General features: G+C 35.9%; 3 protein-coding genes across 3 annotated transcripts in view; all 3 read left to right on the forward strand.

Annotated features, from left to right (window-relative positions):
• The window catches only part of LOC121247329 (leucine-rich repeat extensin-like protein 1), a 34,994-nt gene extending 34,921 nt beyond the window's left edge, over window positions 1-73 (forward strand). Inside the window, exon 5 of the transcript XR_005937248.1 lies at window positions 63-73. The gene's annotated coding sequence lies outside the window, so the exon portion shown is untranslated. The remainder of the gene's footprint in view (window positions 1-62) is intronic.
• Window positions 74-10,828: 10,755 nt separating this feature from the next.
• Window positions 10,829-12,796, forward strand: LOC121237676 (uncharacterized acetyltransferase At3g50280). The gene has a single exon (XM_041134871.1). It carries the CDS (start codon window positions 10,963-10,965, stop codon window positions 12,427-12,429), a length of 1,467 nt encoding a protein of 488 aa, XP_040990805.1. The 5' UTR covers window positions 10,829-10,962; the 3' UTR covers window positions 12,430-12,796.
• A 358-nt stretch (window positions 12,797-13,154) lies between these two features.
• On the forward strand, window positions 13,155-14,195 carry LOC121248993. The gene is made up of 2 exons (XM_041147662.1): window positions 13,155-13,307; window positions 13,472-14,195. Exon 2 carries the CDS (start codon window positions 13,544-13,546, stop codon window positions 14,159-14,161), a length of 618 nt encoding a protein of 205 aa, XP_041003596.1. The 5' UTR covers window positions 13,155-13,307; window positions 13,472-13,543; the 3' UTR covers window positions 14,162-14,195.
• Window positions 14,196-16,081: the final 1,886 nt, after the last annotated feature.

Here is a 16,081-nt window from a genome sequence, read left to right on the forward strand (position 1 = left end):
CGTACCAACTTGTTTTCGCCCCTGTTCGCGCCCGGCGATTCTAGAGCAAAAATTCATCCCAGGCCCCTCATTCCAGACTTGAAGCAGCAGCGGAGTCAGTGCCTCCCCGCGGTCCGTTTCCGAGTGATTGTTTTGGGAAGGCCAATATCGGCGGTCGAGATCATCCATCGACACTTGTAAGTGGTTCCCTTTAAGAAATTGCTCTCCCCCTTCATCCTCGCATGAGCTGCTTATTGCAAAAATTATGCATTTTGGTGGGTACTGATTAAGAGTGTGTCGAACATTCACTGCAGTCTTAATGGATTTGTTGATCTCTAGCTTATGCATTCTGGTTTCTGAGTGATAATTTTTTTTTGTTGATCTGTAGCTTATGGATTTTGAGTTATGTTTGGTTTATTCATCAACCCTTCACTGGTGCATTGTTTGTGTTTGTGTTTTAGTCGACTGTCTTTGAAGTTCCAAACTATTATATGTAAACTTTATCTGTTGTAAATTTTATCTCACTATTTCCTACAAATATATTCCCCAACTGAGCTAAAATTTTATCTCTTGTAAATATGTAAACTATTTCTCTTACTATTTCACCATCAAGAAACGGAATGGGAGAAATATACAAAACCTCCTCCAACTATCATCAAATTTAAAATCACCTCTCAAACTTTTCATACCGCAAACTTTTCAAAAATTATAGTGTATTCCCTTTTCCCTCAAATGAAGATATTGCCTTTAGAACTTCTAAAAAAAGGGTGATGCTACACCCACTGAGAAGTCTCACCGAACAGCCTATTTCTTTTTTTAAACCTCTTAAATATTTTGCAAAAGTAAAAATATTATCAAGTCATTAAAAAACAATTCTTTAACTATTAAGCAAAAACAAATACTAATAGATAAGAATCCTCGATAAGACTCATTAAATTAGAACATATTCTCCTAAAAGAATCTATTAAATTCCAAAATTGATTTTCGCATTTGAAAAAAAAAACCCCTATATATATATTATCTCCCATCTAATCTCCAACAATATTTATAGCACTCATTTCATGGAAAGGTCACCATAGATCATGAAAATCAAACAGATAGATCATTGTGAAAAGATGTACTGGCCAAGAAATCTGGGCAAACTTACTTTCTTTGCCCTACATCAAGCGCAAGCTGGGCAACTGCCCAAACTGTAGATGCTTTATAAATGTATATATATATATATATATATATATATATAATATCATATATGAGGGTTTTATATATAAATTTTGGCCCTGCATGCATAGCAGCAGCTAGTTGAGCCGGCATGACCCATTAGAGACCAATAAAGATATAAAAAATTATTAGAAAAGTTGCATGGATTACAAGCATATCAAGCTTTAATCAATTCACAAGCCAGCTAGCCAGTAAGAATCTTGGTGGTTGGGACAATTTTACTCAATTTCTTTCTGCTTAGTGTTGCAGGAAGGAAAAAAAATTGATAAAAAAAAAATCACAGAAAAGCTGAGTAGTACTATTACTAGACTTGCATTATGTATGCTCCCATACCTTTCTCATGAAATCTTCTATGCCATTAATATACATATATTTCTGGCCTTTCCCTTATACAATATAATAATATATTGTGCTGGATAATGCATTTTGGATTGTTGTAGTATTAAATATCTGAAGCAACTACAAATCCACTACCCTCTCTCTCACTCTCTCTCTCTCTCTCTCTCTCTCTATATATATATATATATATATTTATACACACACACACACAGGACCTAATCACAAAGTTGCATCTGTTGCTTCATATAAGTAAAATGGAAGAGGCAAAGTCATGAGGAAACACGTGGTGCTAGATTTTAGGGTGAAAAAAAAATTGTTACAAGATAAACAAAGAACAAGGAGATTGTATAAAAGTGTTTTGGCCTGTTTAAATCACATATTCTCAGCGTTTGTGCTGAAATTGATGTTTATGGTCTAATGCTTTAAATATTTATTTTATGAGATTTATAGTTGAAAATAGTGTTTTTATATCGAAATTTTGAGGGAATCGAGCAATATATATATATATATATATATATATATATATATATATATTCTACAAGGAAACCCACTGGTCCAAGAAGAAAGATAAATTTGTGACACCTGCTACCGAAGACATTTATGTGAGTATATTCTAGCATAAATTTTGTATGTTAAATGCAATGACGGAATACATATTTATCAGATTGAATCATAAAAATGCATTATTAGGACATATAAGTTCATAATCGGTTCATTATGTCATATTGCTGAAGGATATGGTAGGAAAGCTGGATAATTTAGAACCAGACAAACGAACTGATGAAGCAGCAGCGGGTGTATTCAGAGAGGTACTTGGGCATCGACCGGGTTATGCAAGAGGACTGGGAGAGATGGTGATCCCCGAGTCTACAAGAAAACACTCCTTGGCACGAGAGAAAGAGTATATAGCTTTGATTGAAAAACATAAGAAAGAGGCTGAAGCTTCCAAGATTGAGATGGCGTCAATGAAGGCAAACATGGAGGTTATGATGGAGAAACAAAATGAAACCGATCGTATGTTGAGGGCCATCTTAGCTGCGAACCCATCCCTCATTGAGTCTCTTCGGGAGACTCAGTGAGGATATTTTTTGGGGTTAAAAATATGGGAATTTTTTTTGTGGTATTTTGTGGTGCATTTTTGGCCTAAGATGGTGGATTGACAAGATATATATAGAATATATATCCAATGGGAGGTTATATGTATATGTTTTGTGGGAGCAAGCTGGGTTGGGAAAGCATATGTATTGGCTCAAGTTATATCCAAAGGAATAGGTATGATAATATGTACCAAAAATGATGAGATGATGTTAGGCCTCATACTTACATGAGTCAAACATGTAAGTATCTACGCTTTAATGCTTTCACTATACATATCGATTGGGTGTAGTACTGGCATGCTTAACAACATTTGGTTGCTTGTTGTACAGGCTAATTCATACCATATTGGATGTACATGGTATCTCATGGGTGGGGTCGTCTTACGCTAGAAGTAATGAACTTAGAGAATTTGAATTTGAACTACAAATTCACGGAAGGTCTACAAGCAGGTGATGTCTTCATTCCCCTATGCGATTTACTTCTACTATGGACTTCTATACAAATGATATGAATTTCATGTAATTTTTATACATTATATACGAGTTCCCAATTTGTGCTTCTGCTCAAGTATAGATAGGCCTACTTTATGTACACAAATTAGTTATGGTATGCTATAGGTGGGGATTGTAGTATGAACGGTATGTTTGGTTCCCGTTTCAAATTAGTGTATGAAGGGTTACATACAAATTTCAAATTAGGCCGTTTGTGTTTTATCACATTGTAAAAATAAGTAGTTTGGAATGGGCTTCTATTTTTGGTAGTTTGCAATGACAATACTGCAATATGACTTAAACTCTGGGAATCTGCTTGGAGGACCACTTCCTAAAGGCCTTAGTCTATTTGCAGCCACTTGAGCTGCCGTAAGACTTAGAATCCCTATTTCAATTTTTTAAAAGTATCCAAATGGTAGAAATAGAAGCCCATATCTGCCATTTTCGTATGTTCGGTTAGTGTCTTAACTTGATAGACCCAGCATGGTGGTTCATAAAAGTTTAAACTTTTATGATTATTGATTCTTTAACCTCTAAATAGCAGTTTGTCTTCCCTATGAAACATCTGTTTTGAGTCCTAGGAAACTCAAAACATTTGTTTCAGTTTCTGGGCTCCATGGGCAGATTCTGGCTGCACATATAAAGGCAAGGTGGTGCCAATTTGTGTTAGCTTGATATGTATTGTTGGAGTTGTGTTTTTAAGTTTAAGTTTTTAGAATAATTGATGTCCTTTGGACACTTGTCTGATTCTATTTTAAGTAGTTCCAGTCACTTGTCCGCTTTTATATATCAAGAGGTTAGTCAGAAAAGTATATTTTGAGTTATAAAGTCTATGATAAATGGGATAACGAAATAACTTGTCATTTTATATACCGTCCAAGTATCATTTCTCTTTTGGTTGAAAAGAAGACTTAAAAGAAGAAAAAGTAAAAGATCTTCAAACTTTCTTAACTCAATCATCTGTAAATTAGAAGCGAAAAATGAAAGATGCATAGTCCGAATCATATATGCAGAACGTTTGTGTATTTTAAGCCATTTCCTTCTGCTTATCTGTCATGCATGTATCTTTGTATGTTTTAGACTTGCTAAAAGATGATCCATTAACATTTTGCATTATGCAAAATGTGCACAGGGTACTGATCATGGTGGTGACACATACTTCGGACTATGCACATATCCTGGACGTGAGCTACGCCACCGAATAGATTTTAAGGTACTTGATGGTATCCTGTAAAAAATTACCAGAACAGACATCAACACTTGTATATCTACCGGTGAATTACTTATACGTTTACCCCCATATCCCATTGCGTACCTGTTGAGCCTAGACATTTAGACGCATATAGAGGTTTTGACTTAGACTCTGAGTCTGGGATGGTTTTTACTCAGCATGCTTGGGATGAGTATTGATATGTACTTTGATTGGAAATTAGGCCTTAAATTATGTTATAGTTTTCAAGAGTTGGGAACTTTATGATGGATGTATAAGTGTGGTGGGTGTCAAACCTAACTTTGTTTATGTTTAATAGGATGTTCGTAGAATTAATGGAGAAATTCCTTCAAAAGCATGAAGTAACTTCAGATCATACGAGACTTCTGGATAGGTAATACCATCACTACATGTAGTCTTTTCTTCTTAAATTTAGTTATGTTGTTTACTTGTTTTAGAGTAGAGCTTGATAGTTTTTATTACTCTCAGCAGCTTGATAGTTGATGTTCATTCGTGCCTTGTACTCAAATTGTAGATGGCAGCTTGATAGTTTAATAAGTTTTCATAAACAACCCGTGCACATTTGGAATCATATTTTTTTTTATGCATGTGGTATATGCAAATATAATGTACCACATGATCTAATACAGATCATAATCATCTTGAATACATATATATACTTCCATTTTAATACCTTTGTTAATTAGATTAACAATATATATTTCTATTAGGTAGCTAGCTAGCTAGATGGAAAAGGAATCATGGATTTTTTCCTCTTTTGGTTTAGAATGTATTAATAGGTTTTACATAATTTCTACCAAGAAATCGTGTGAGTTTTATGCTTTAAAAAAACTATATAATGTAGAAGGCAGTGTACTCCACACCAAAAACTGAAATATATGGGCAAGGTCTGGCCCAAAAACTGAAAAATAAAATATTTTTACCATCCTACTTATTTACACACCAAATATATTATTGATATAAAAAAACTACCATATCAGTTAGTATAAAAAATATTTTTGTTTTAAATTATTTTTATGAGTGACGTGGCCACACAGTAATAGAGTGTTTGCATGTAAAAAGAATAAAAAAATTTCGACTCTCTTTGAGGATAAATATACAAACAGTTAACAGGTACGTTAATAGGTTTTAGAAATTATTTTTATGAGTGACGTGGCCACACAGTAACAGGTACGTTAATAGGCTTGGAAATTTTGGAAACCCTCGATCCCCCAACTCTTTTGGTTTAGAATGTATTAATAGGTTTTACATAATTTCTACCAAGAAATCGTGTGAGTTTTATGCTTTAAAAAAATTATATAATGTAGAAGGCAGTGTACTCCACTACAGATTCCCTATTAAATGCCCCATTATTTGTTCATGTACACCATTTGTTTTTATATTAATTGCAGATTTTCATTTTATGGATATTTCTTTTGTGGAGCGAATGTAGAAGGCATAAATCTAAATTTGCGGCGATAACCCTGTTCCAGACAGCTGGATCGATCTTTGCCCCTCAATATACAAGTCATCGCAAATCATCAACGATCGATATCTCGAAGTTGCGGATGAACACCACCCAAGCAAGCATATTTTTTATATTTGTTTATACTTGTATCACTTGGATTGTGGATGCAAGTGATATGTTTGTTCATGATTAAAGTTGTAAGAGACATTAGCTGCTCCCATTTGTAAGACATTATTGCCTTCCATTAATGCACCATATGCCAGTTTATAGTAACCTTAAAGGGTATGATGTATTGATGATGTATTGGATGGGAACTTGAATTTATATATATTAATGTACAACATTTTATGCTAACAAGTATTGGATTAAAGTACTATTTGCTAATGTTGTGAATCAGTTGGAGCAGGGAATTAGGTACCCACTACAAATTTTGCATTCTGTACGTATACTGCCGATTTTAGGTTCAAAATCTCTTTTGCGGCGATTTAAAATTCGCTGCAAAAAGATTTAATCTAATAAGAATCAGTTTTTGCGGCGAACAAGAGTGGACGTCAAAGCAATCTAACAATCAAAATGATTTTGCGGCGATTATTATTTCGTTGCAAAAAGAAATATTCATCATCTGCGGCGAACATAGTTGGACGCCAAAAAAAAGTCATATGACGAGATTTATTTGCGGCGACTAAAAGTCGATGCTAATAAGTATTAGCAGCGAAAAATAGTCGCCGCAAATAAATTGGGGCTACTATTTGCAGCGTTTGTAAAATCGCTGTGACAAAAATATGCGCTATTTACGGCGATTATTTGGGTATTCGCAACAATCTAAAGTGCTGCAAATAATTTTTCGCAGCGATAGAAGAGTGAAATTCAATCATTATTTGCGGCGAAATTAAGTATATTTGCGGGGGAAAAAATCGCTGCCAATAAAAATTTTTGGCGACGAATTTTTCATTTCGCTGACAAATTTTTTAAAAGGCGCAACAACTGCGACGGAGTGCCGACGCAGCATAAATCGCTGCAAATAAGTATTTGCAGCGATTTTATGCATTATTAGCAGCGATTTTAGGCGCCGGGAAAGGCTCTGTTTCTTGTAGTGCCTACAGTGTATTTCTCGATAAAATCTGTATATATATATATATATATATATATATATATATAAATGGATTACTCAAATTAACGTTAGCCTCCTTAATTCGCTTTGGCCAATTAGTACTATGGATCGAACCGTACAATTTAATTGGAACCATTTTCCCATTTATTCTTATTTTCTGTACTATATGATGTATTGTTTGTTCTTAGGTGGTGCTACTCTCGCCAAGGGGAGCCGCCGAACAACAATTTTTTTTAAATATTTTTTTAAACACCTTAAACATTTTAAAACAATAAAAATCACAAATTCATTAAAAAATATTTCCTTAACCCTTAAGTAAAAAAAAAATAATAATAGATAAATAAAAAATCAAATCGGTGAGTTTCATAGGTGAGAGTAGTGTTTTCCTTGTTCTTGTATGTTTGTTGGCTGGTTCACTCCCTAGCTTATGTGTTTTTCTTTTATGTAAATTGTCCATTAATTAAGAGAAATGGCAGTTGCAATGTTCATTGCAATTGCATGCGTAGATAATTGCCACGAACCATGCATATGGGAGGAGAAAATTATGGGGGAAAAACCTCCTTTTGAGACCAGAAACAAAATTCATTTACTACATTACAAATTTAAAGAACTTTTTTTTTTTTTTTTGAACGAATTCAAAGAACCTTAAACAAACACATGAGGGATGGATGTGGTTACACTAGGTAGCAAGGACATATAAAAACTGATCATATGGATCAATTTCATGGCTGGACTTGAACTGGAAGGCACGTGGCCGGTGCTAAATTTCAGTTGAGTACTACTTCCTGATTAGACGTAGCATGGCTCGATCGATCCCGAATACCTGTAACTCAAGTTGGTCTTGAACTGTCATACATGTGGAAAATGCCAAAGGTACACACACTGCAACGACTTCTTATTGGGACCTAGTACTTGGACATGCACCATGTCTAGGCTAGCTCTCTAAAAATAATTTGTAAGCACTGGATTTATATATAGAGTTATGCTACAGAGCCGGCCAACGAATCAGAAATGACGGTTTGCGGGAGATTCTCGCGAGTTATGTACCGACCTTTTCTATCAATCAGATAATCTCGTAAGTAGCTAGCTAGGCTGTATTTTAAATGGATTTTTATATTTATAATAAATTAGATGCGATATTAATAATGTTGGTTATTAAAAAAATATCCCAAGTAGACGTAATTAATTTTCCTGATCAAGACAGTTAATGAGTATTATAAGCTAAACAGTTTAAGATTCTAAACGCCGGCCATTCTTGGGATTTGGAGAATGATTGACAGCCAACATACAGAACGTAAAAAGTCGGCGTACGTTCCTTATTATTTATGAGTAATTAAATCTTGCATGAGGAAATTTGGATTGTCGTGGAATCTTCTCTAACCTTATTTTATACGGTTCCAATTGACAAAGCATACTGCTTGATTAAGCAAACTTTAATTTGCTATTTAATCTTATTTTATTTAATTAACAGATCATTTGCATGATATATTAATTAGTAAAATGCGAAAGATATATAGTACGTAGTACCCAAAAGCCATATCGTGTAAATGATATATAGGTTAAAATAATTTTGTCCCACGTTTTTTTTTAAAATGATTTGCCATAATTAAATCACATGTTTTTAATTAAAGCGATCGAAAGATTATATACTCAAGTAATAAATAGTCTTTTGTTAATTTTCTCCCACCATCATAGATAATCTTCTAAATATGAGTACTTGTAAGGGTAAAGTGTAAGAATTAAGACCACGTATTTGCTGAGACTCTGAGTTTGTGATCCATGATTAATAATATATATATATATATATATATATTTATAGGAATTATAAGGTGGTCGTAATATCTTTTGCCATTGCTATGTAACGTGATGTTTCTTTTTAGTGTATCCGATAAAAATAAAAATAAAATATATTGTTAGTCAGATCAGTACGTAGGTATTTTAACAATTGTATGAAGATTAATTGTCGCAATATTATGGCAAGAGATATGGTCTCCCCAGTATATATCAGAGGGCTCCAATATGGAGACAAGTGGAATTCTGTCACTCTTATATATATTTTGACCCGCACGTAGATTAATTTTCTCGACATTTTGGGCAAATGACATCCTTAATAAGATTGTAACATACAGAAAATATTTAATTTAATGCTAATAAAATAAGAAATGGATGCGTATAATCTCATGATGGTTTGTACGTTAACGTTATATTGTGTAACTCAAAAGGCAGACTTTAGTGGGATACTCTGAGATTCGAAGAAAAAATCTTAAGAGATTCTGTATTGATCTCCATATATACTACTCATCATGTATGTATAGTACCATCATAAAATCTGAGTCACTCTCACAATATTATAAATCTCTAGCTCGGTCTAATTAAATGATCAAGACCATGATTTCTATTAAATGGCCACTCGTTGCATGTCTGCGCCCCACCATTTTCTTATGAATGCCATTTTCCACGTGGATATATGAATGATGTTAAAGGTGTCATCAAAATATAAATTAAGGCAGATAAGACAAATTCCTGGTCTCCTTTTTCCAGCTTGAGTATAACTGTCCCATTTTTCCACCCTTTACTTTGGCAATATTCTAATTATTAGATTCACACTCTCGTCTACCTTATCCATGCTTTCCATGATTGTCAAAATAGATCTGTTTCTGCAGCTAGGCCTTTGTAAAAAACCAGGACTGTGCCTAAATAATAAATGATTTCAAGAACTAATAATTAAAAATGATCGTTAAAAATGTCAAGTGGATCGGGCAAATCTATTTGATTTTGGCATAGCTAGCTAGGCCTTCCCGATAAAGGACCATGTCTTATGATATTATATTTATGGGGGCCAACTTGATCCATCATAGGTAGAAAATAATATATATATATATATATATATATGAATTAATCTTCCCATCAATAACTATTCAATATCTCACACCTCATACCCTAAAAAAAAAAAAAAAACTGTTAGGTGTAAAGTATAGGGTGAATAGTACTGACTGATGTATAGTATATATATATATATATATATATATATATAATCGTGAGATACTTGCGAGCTAGCTTGCCAATTTGATAACATTTGTCTCCCTTAATCCTCGACTTCTTGTATTCTACTCCTCTTATTATAAAAAGAAAGAAGATCTAAATATTACTATCTTATTTTACATAGATTTTAAATCTTAGATAATACGTATATATATAATTAATTAGAAATATTAATAGAGCGCACACAGATATATATATATATATATATATATATATAAAACTATGATTTCTTTTTATCATTTTATAACCTGCATATTCCTCATGATCCATTCGTTATTTATCTTTATAATCAATAATATCTTACAAATATGAGTTCTTGCCATTTGGAGACAAAATATCCATGCATCTTCTGGAGTTAATGTCTAGCAATGTCCACATAATGATCATGGCTTTCGTAAGTAATATACATGAATTGAAGTAAGTGAGCTAATTTGCAGCGCATTTTATTCACAGCTATTTATACTTCACGTTATATTATATGTATAGTCCCATGCACAAAAGAAATAATTAACTTCCGGCCAATTTTAAACAATGTGTATATATTATATATATATATATAAATATTAATGCACAAAATAAATTAATGCGATATATAAATAAAAAGCATACCGTTGCGTACAGAAGCACAGGGTCACGTGGTGCCAATTATCGTAGCCTACGAATAGCGACCATCAAGAAAAATTCAGAATCGAAGTACCGGATTACAACCCAACACCAAATAAATCGAATATTATAATGAAAACAAAGACAATTAATAAAATTGAATAAAGGAAAATAGTATACCATTGCTGCCCCCGCCCCGATCGGTAAAGTGCATGAACCCAACCTCACCTTCGCTACTATATATACCACTCCCGACTCCTCCTTCCTTCCTCACTCCTCACTCGCAATTACACCCAGCGAGCGAGAGCCAGAGGCAGCCGCATTCTTCTCGATCTATTAATCATAACTACCCACATTCTCAGAAAAATTCCCCAAAAAACTTACGTAGTACTCCATTCTGAAAATGCCTTGCTCGACAGGTTTCTCTTCTCCTACTCTAATATCCAAATGCACTGTGTCTCCGGACCAAAAGTCCAAGCTCGGAGACCTCATGCTCTCCGTCTCAGACCTCCCCATGCTCTCCGTCCACTACATCCAGAAGGGTGGCCTCTTCACCCGCCCTCCTATCCCCATTGATTCCCTTATCTCTCTCCTCAAACTGGGTCTCTCTCAAACTCTCTCTCACTTCCCGCCTCTCGCTGGTCGATTGAGGACAGAATCCGATGGCTACGTGTATATCACGTGCAACGACGCCGGGGTCGACTTTATCCATGCCACCGCTACTAGTTTGTCAGTTCGTGACCTCTTGGCTCCGACCCATGTGCCTGACTGCATTAAGGAGTTCTTCGCTTTTGACCGAACCGTGAGCTACGAAGGCCATTTCAAACCCCTATTGGCTGTGCAGGTCACGGAGCTCGCTGATGGCGTTTTCATCGGTTGCGCTGTGAACCACGTGGTCACCGATGGCACGTCGTTTTGGAATTTCTTCAACACCTTCGCTGAGTTGTCTCGTGGGGTGAGGAGGATCTCGAAGCAAGCGGACTTCAGCCGTAGCTCGCCATTGATTTCGTCGGCGGTGCTGAGATTACCAGAGGGTGGTCCAAAAGTCACCTTCTCCATCAACGAGCCGTTACGTGAAAGAATTTTTAGCTTCAGCAGAGAAGCACTTCTGAAGCTGAAAGCAAGGACCAACAATCGGAAATGCATCGATAACGTCGATGTCGACGCAGTAGAGCTGTTGGGAAAGCAGAGCAACGACCCTTTCCTAAATAACAACAACGGCAAGCTGACGACGATTCTAGAGAACTGGTTCAAGAACACCGTGTCGAAACCGATAATCGACACGGAGTCGAACAAAAACAAAACCATGGAAATTTCATCGTTTCAGTCACTCTCTGCACTTCTCTGGCGTGCGGTGACGCGTGCGAGGAAATTGCCCTCTAACAAGGCGACGACTTTCAGAATGGCAGTGAATTGCCGTCACAGGCTGGAGCCGAAGCTGGATCCGTACTACTTCGGGAATGCAATTCAAAGCAGTCCAACTATTGCGTCAGTAGGTGACGTGTTATCTCGGGATCTGCGCTGGTGCGCAGAGCAACTCAACAAAAATGTGATAGCCCACGACGACACTATGGTGCGCCGCTACGTAGAGAATTGGGAGAGCGATCCGAAGTGTTTCCCGCTAGGAAACTTTGATGGTGCATCAATCACGATGGGTAGCTCCGCGAGATTTCCAATGTACGACATCAACTTCGGGTGGGGAAGGCCTTTGGCGGTTCGGAGTGGTAGGGCCAACAAATTTGACGGGAAGATATCGGCGTTTCCGGGGAGAGAAGGTGGTGGAAACGTTGATCTTGAGGTGGTTTTGGCGGCGGATACGATGGCGGCGCTCGAGTCGGATTCAGAGTTCATGCAATATGTGTCCTATTAATCTAAAAAAAAAAAGGAAAAAAAACTAAAGATAGTTTTGGCTTGGCATGCTTCATGGTATATGCTCTGGATATGACAAAATCATGTCAACTTTGAAAAATGCAAATATATGGGCCTCGTCTCATGTTGTTAGGGGAAAAAGAGTTATGTTGGGGTACTAAACGATCAAATGCGTCAAAAATGTGACTGATGGGTCAAGTAGAGTACTATGGGAGGATGAGGTGTGGGGACTACTGCCCTGTAGCGTTTCGTTTGCTTGTTTATTTTGTAACATAAATTTAGTTTCTAATTAATGTTCTGTACTTTCTTGCCGTTTTCTGTTTTTTGTCTCAAAACTGAATCTATAAGAACCGGTACTCTTTAACTACTCTAAAAATTGAAGAAAACCTGTCCTCCGAGTGATAATCTTGCTTGGAATTCTTATCCCATGACATGATTTGTTTTTGACAAATTTTTTATGTAATTATTTGAGGCTTTCATTAATTAAAAGATATTTATTTAAAATTATTTTAAAAATATATCATTTCTTCAAATACATAAAAAAAAAAAAAAAAACGATAGGAAAGTTTAAGATTTTGTACGACTTCGGTTTTGGTAAGACATGGTCATGCTACCCCAAAATTTATTCTTAAAAAATCCAATTTCCACAACAAGGCCTAAAACGAATACGTACACAATAGACAGCCCAACCATATTTAGCTTGGGCCAACTGACCCCAATTTAAAGCCGTCCGGTGCCAGCCTCTAAATCTTAAATCCAAAGGGATTTTTACGGTGAGAGGGTCGACGGCGACGAGGACGACTCAGATCTATGCCGGGAAAATACGAAGTTACGGATCTCCCCTCCACCCTCTCATCAGTCAACACAATATCTCCCCTGGTAACAGCCCGTCCCGTCTTACTTTGATCTTTAAATTATGTTGACCATTGATTTAGTCCTAAGCTTTGGATTCGTTTTGGTTTCTTATGATATGGGTAGTTGTGATGTTTAGCTGACAATCAACAATTTGCAATCGTTGAGGTAAGTTGTTTCTGTTTTGGTAGGGGGGTTTTGCATGCTGTTAATGGTTGGAGTTTGATCAAGAATGCGATACCTCTTCAAACTAACTGCAAGTTATGGAACTGTCAAAGAAGATGAAGAGGGGGTATCTTTTGAAGAATTCAATCGCTTTCGTGTGCGTTGTTGTGTCTGTCTGTTGTCTTTTTGTTGTTATCATTTCGATGCTTCGGGTTCCTGAAGTACCAGTTGAAAGTAGGGCAGTTGGGTTGTACCGAGCTAAGAAATTGGGAAAACTTCCCGAGAGTGAGAAGATTATTGGGAGGTTTGGGGAGATGATGATGGAGATGTTGCCTGAGGATCTTGCTTTTACTGTCTTTGTCCCTTCCCAGAAAGCTTTCGAGCGTGATTTGAGGCTACGGGTGAATGATAGTATGGTGGGGGAGAAGATGAATGATACGTATGCAATAGTTTCTCGGATATTGGGTTTCTCAGCTGTTCCTCGGACTCTTTCATCGGTTACTGTACCATTTGACAGGGAGGTCTCTTATGATTCAATTTCTGGGTTTACGTTGTACATTTCAAAAGATACAGATGGAATGCTAGTTGTTAACAGGATTCGGTCAGAAAGGGTTGATCTTAGAAAGGGAGAGATTGTTGTCCATCTTATGGATGGAGTCGTCATGGATGCTGAGTTCGAGCAATCGGTTCGAGCTGATTACAATGAAGAAGAATGACTGGAAATGACCCATCAGAGCTTAAAAATATTATGTCATCGAATAGGTAATTCTAGGTTCACCTGAATGGAAAAAAGATCAAGCAAATAGGTTTCTAACTCAGAGATAAATATTAGTAGGACGAGGATAAAACATTAGAATTTAGAATCATCAAATGTCATTCTTTTTATTTTCTTGTCCAAAAAGAAAAGAAAGAATGGGTGATTCTAGGTTCAGTGTTCTGGGCAATTGTTATTTTTTAAAGCTATCTTATCGAGATACATGTTTTATCTTTTGCAAGTAAAAACTAATGTATGATGCATCTTATGTTATATTTATCTTGCTGATTGATAATAGTTTCAATTTTCTTTTTTTTCTTTTGTTAAGAAAAAAATGTTGAGATTTGCTTTTTTTTTTTTTTTAATTAGTTATTATTATTAAAGTGGTAGCATCCGTTGAAAATTTCTAGCATCAGTTAATATTCACTGTCCAATCGCCATCTCACTCTGTTGGGGATATACAGGAGTGAATCCTAGAAAGAGAAATGAATTAGTTCTAATTTCTTGGTAGGGAAAGCTTCCAATCGAGTGGGATCAGAGATTCAGAACGATCTTGTCTTGGCTGCTTAGTAACTCTTGGATTAAACTTTGCCAATAGTAAAATGAGATGGTAGTAAGATAGTGATTTGGATTCTAACCTTATCCAATGTAATAGGTTTGATAACTGGCATCATGGCATGACCTTGAAAGCTATGCGGGCTTTCTAATCCAACGGAATATATACTACGTGCGATCGAGCTTTTGATTATGGGCGACATAAACATCAAACAAAAATGATATGGATTGAATTTAAACAAGTCTCAAATAAAATAGTCATATTTTGAATTTATTTAAATTTGATTTGATTTTGGTGGACTTGACTTTAAAAACTAATAATATTTTATTTTTGAGTCGTGTAAAAATCCTATTGAAATTCAATCTCCATGCCAAGTAGGCAACAAGTCAACAAGGTGCAATCGCCTAAACAGGTTACCAACTCGCAATAAAATAGTCGAGTCTCTGAAACATAGCGTAAGGTAAGTAACAACATTAAAAGGGCTTCTGGGTGTGTGAAACTGTGGAATTGAAAAGGCATCAAATCTATATTTTACTTGTAAATCGGTGTATGAAACATGAAAAATGCTGAATGCAAGCGGCCAAAGCACAACTGGCGTGCAAACGCTGACGTGGTGGCCATGTCATTTAATAAAACGACTGTGCTTCATTTGTGTTTTTTTGAGGAATAAAACGGTGTGTTTCATGAAATTCCTCTCCATTTCATTTCCATAACCCTAAGGTCCTCTCCTTTTACCTCTCCATTTCGTAACCCTTAGACCTCCCTCTCCATTTTGCAATCAGTTCTAACATTATACTATGCAACTTCACACTATTTTATCATTGAAAACAAGAAAATAAAGCATGATAAAGACAAATTTTATTATACCACTACCATCTACAAAAGTATAGGAAGTTATGATAAATCAGCAGATTCTCTGGTCAATCAGAGAAGGGGAAAAGTACCTAGTAATAAGAAGATTTAGATTAAAAAAATGAAGTTGCATGGACAAATGAAAAGTATGCAAGAGAAACAGAGAACTTCATCTCCTCTCTCTCTCTCTCTCTTACGGGTTGGGTTTCCAATTTCCATTTCCTCTTAGTCAATCAAACAACTTTACACATCATTTTCCTTTTTTCTCCTTCTATTTTTTTCACTCGTCTGATCTCTTTATAGAGCTATCTCAGTCTGTAAAACAGTGGCATTGAACTCTCCTTGTTGTTGCTGCTGTTGTGTGAACCCAACCTCTCACCTTGGGCTTGGCCATGACTCCATCATGCACAGGCACAAAGAAGACGACGAGCTGCCTTTTTAATCTATAAAAAGATCCAAATAAGACGATCTCTG

Source organism: Juglans microcarpa x Juglans regia, chromosome 1D (genome assembly GCF_004785595.1).
Source record: "Juglans microcarpa x Juglans regia isolate MS1-56 chromosome 1D, Jm3101_v1.0, whole genome shotgun sequence".
In the NCBI taxonomy this organism is placed as follows: domain Eukaryota; kingdom Viridiplantae; phylum Streptophyta; class Magnoliopsida; order Fagales; family Juglandaceae; genus Juglans; species Juglans microcarpa x Juglans regia.

What these genes read in the sequence shown, in the direction of transcription:
- LOC121237676 (XM_041134871.1), top strand. Translation starts at nt 10,963, where the DNA reads ATGCCTTGCTCGACAGGTTTCTCTTCTCCTACTCTAATATCCAAATGC.
- LOC121248993 (XM_041147662.1), top strand. Translation starts at nt 13,544, where the DNA reads ATGGAACTGTCAAAGAAGATGAAGAGGGGGTATCTTTTGAAGAATTCA.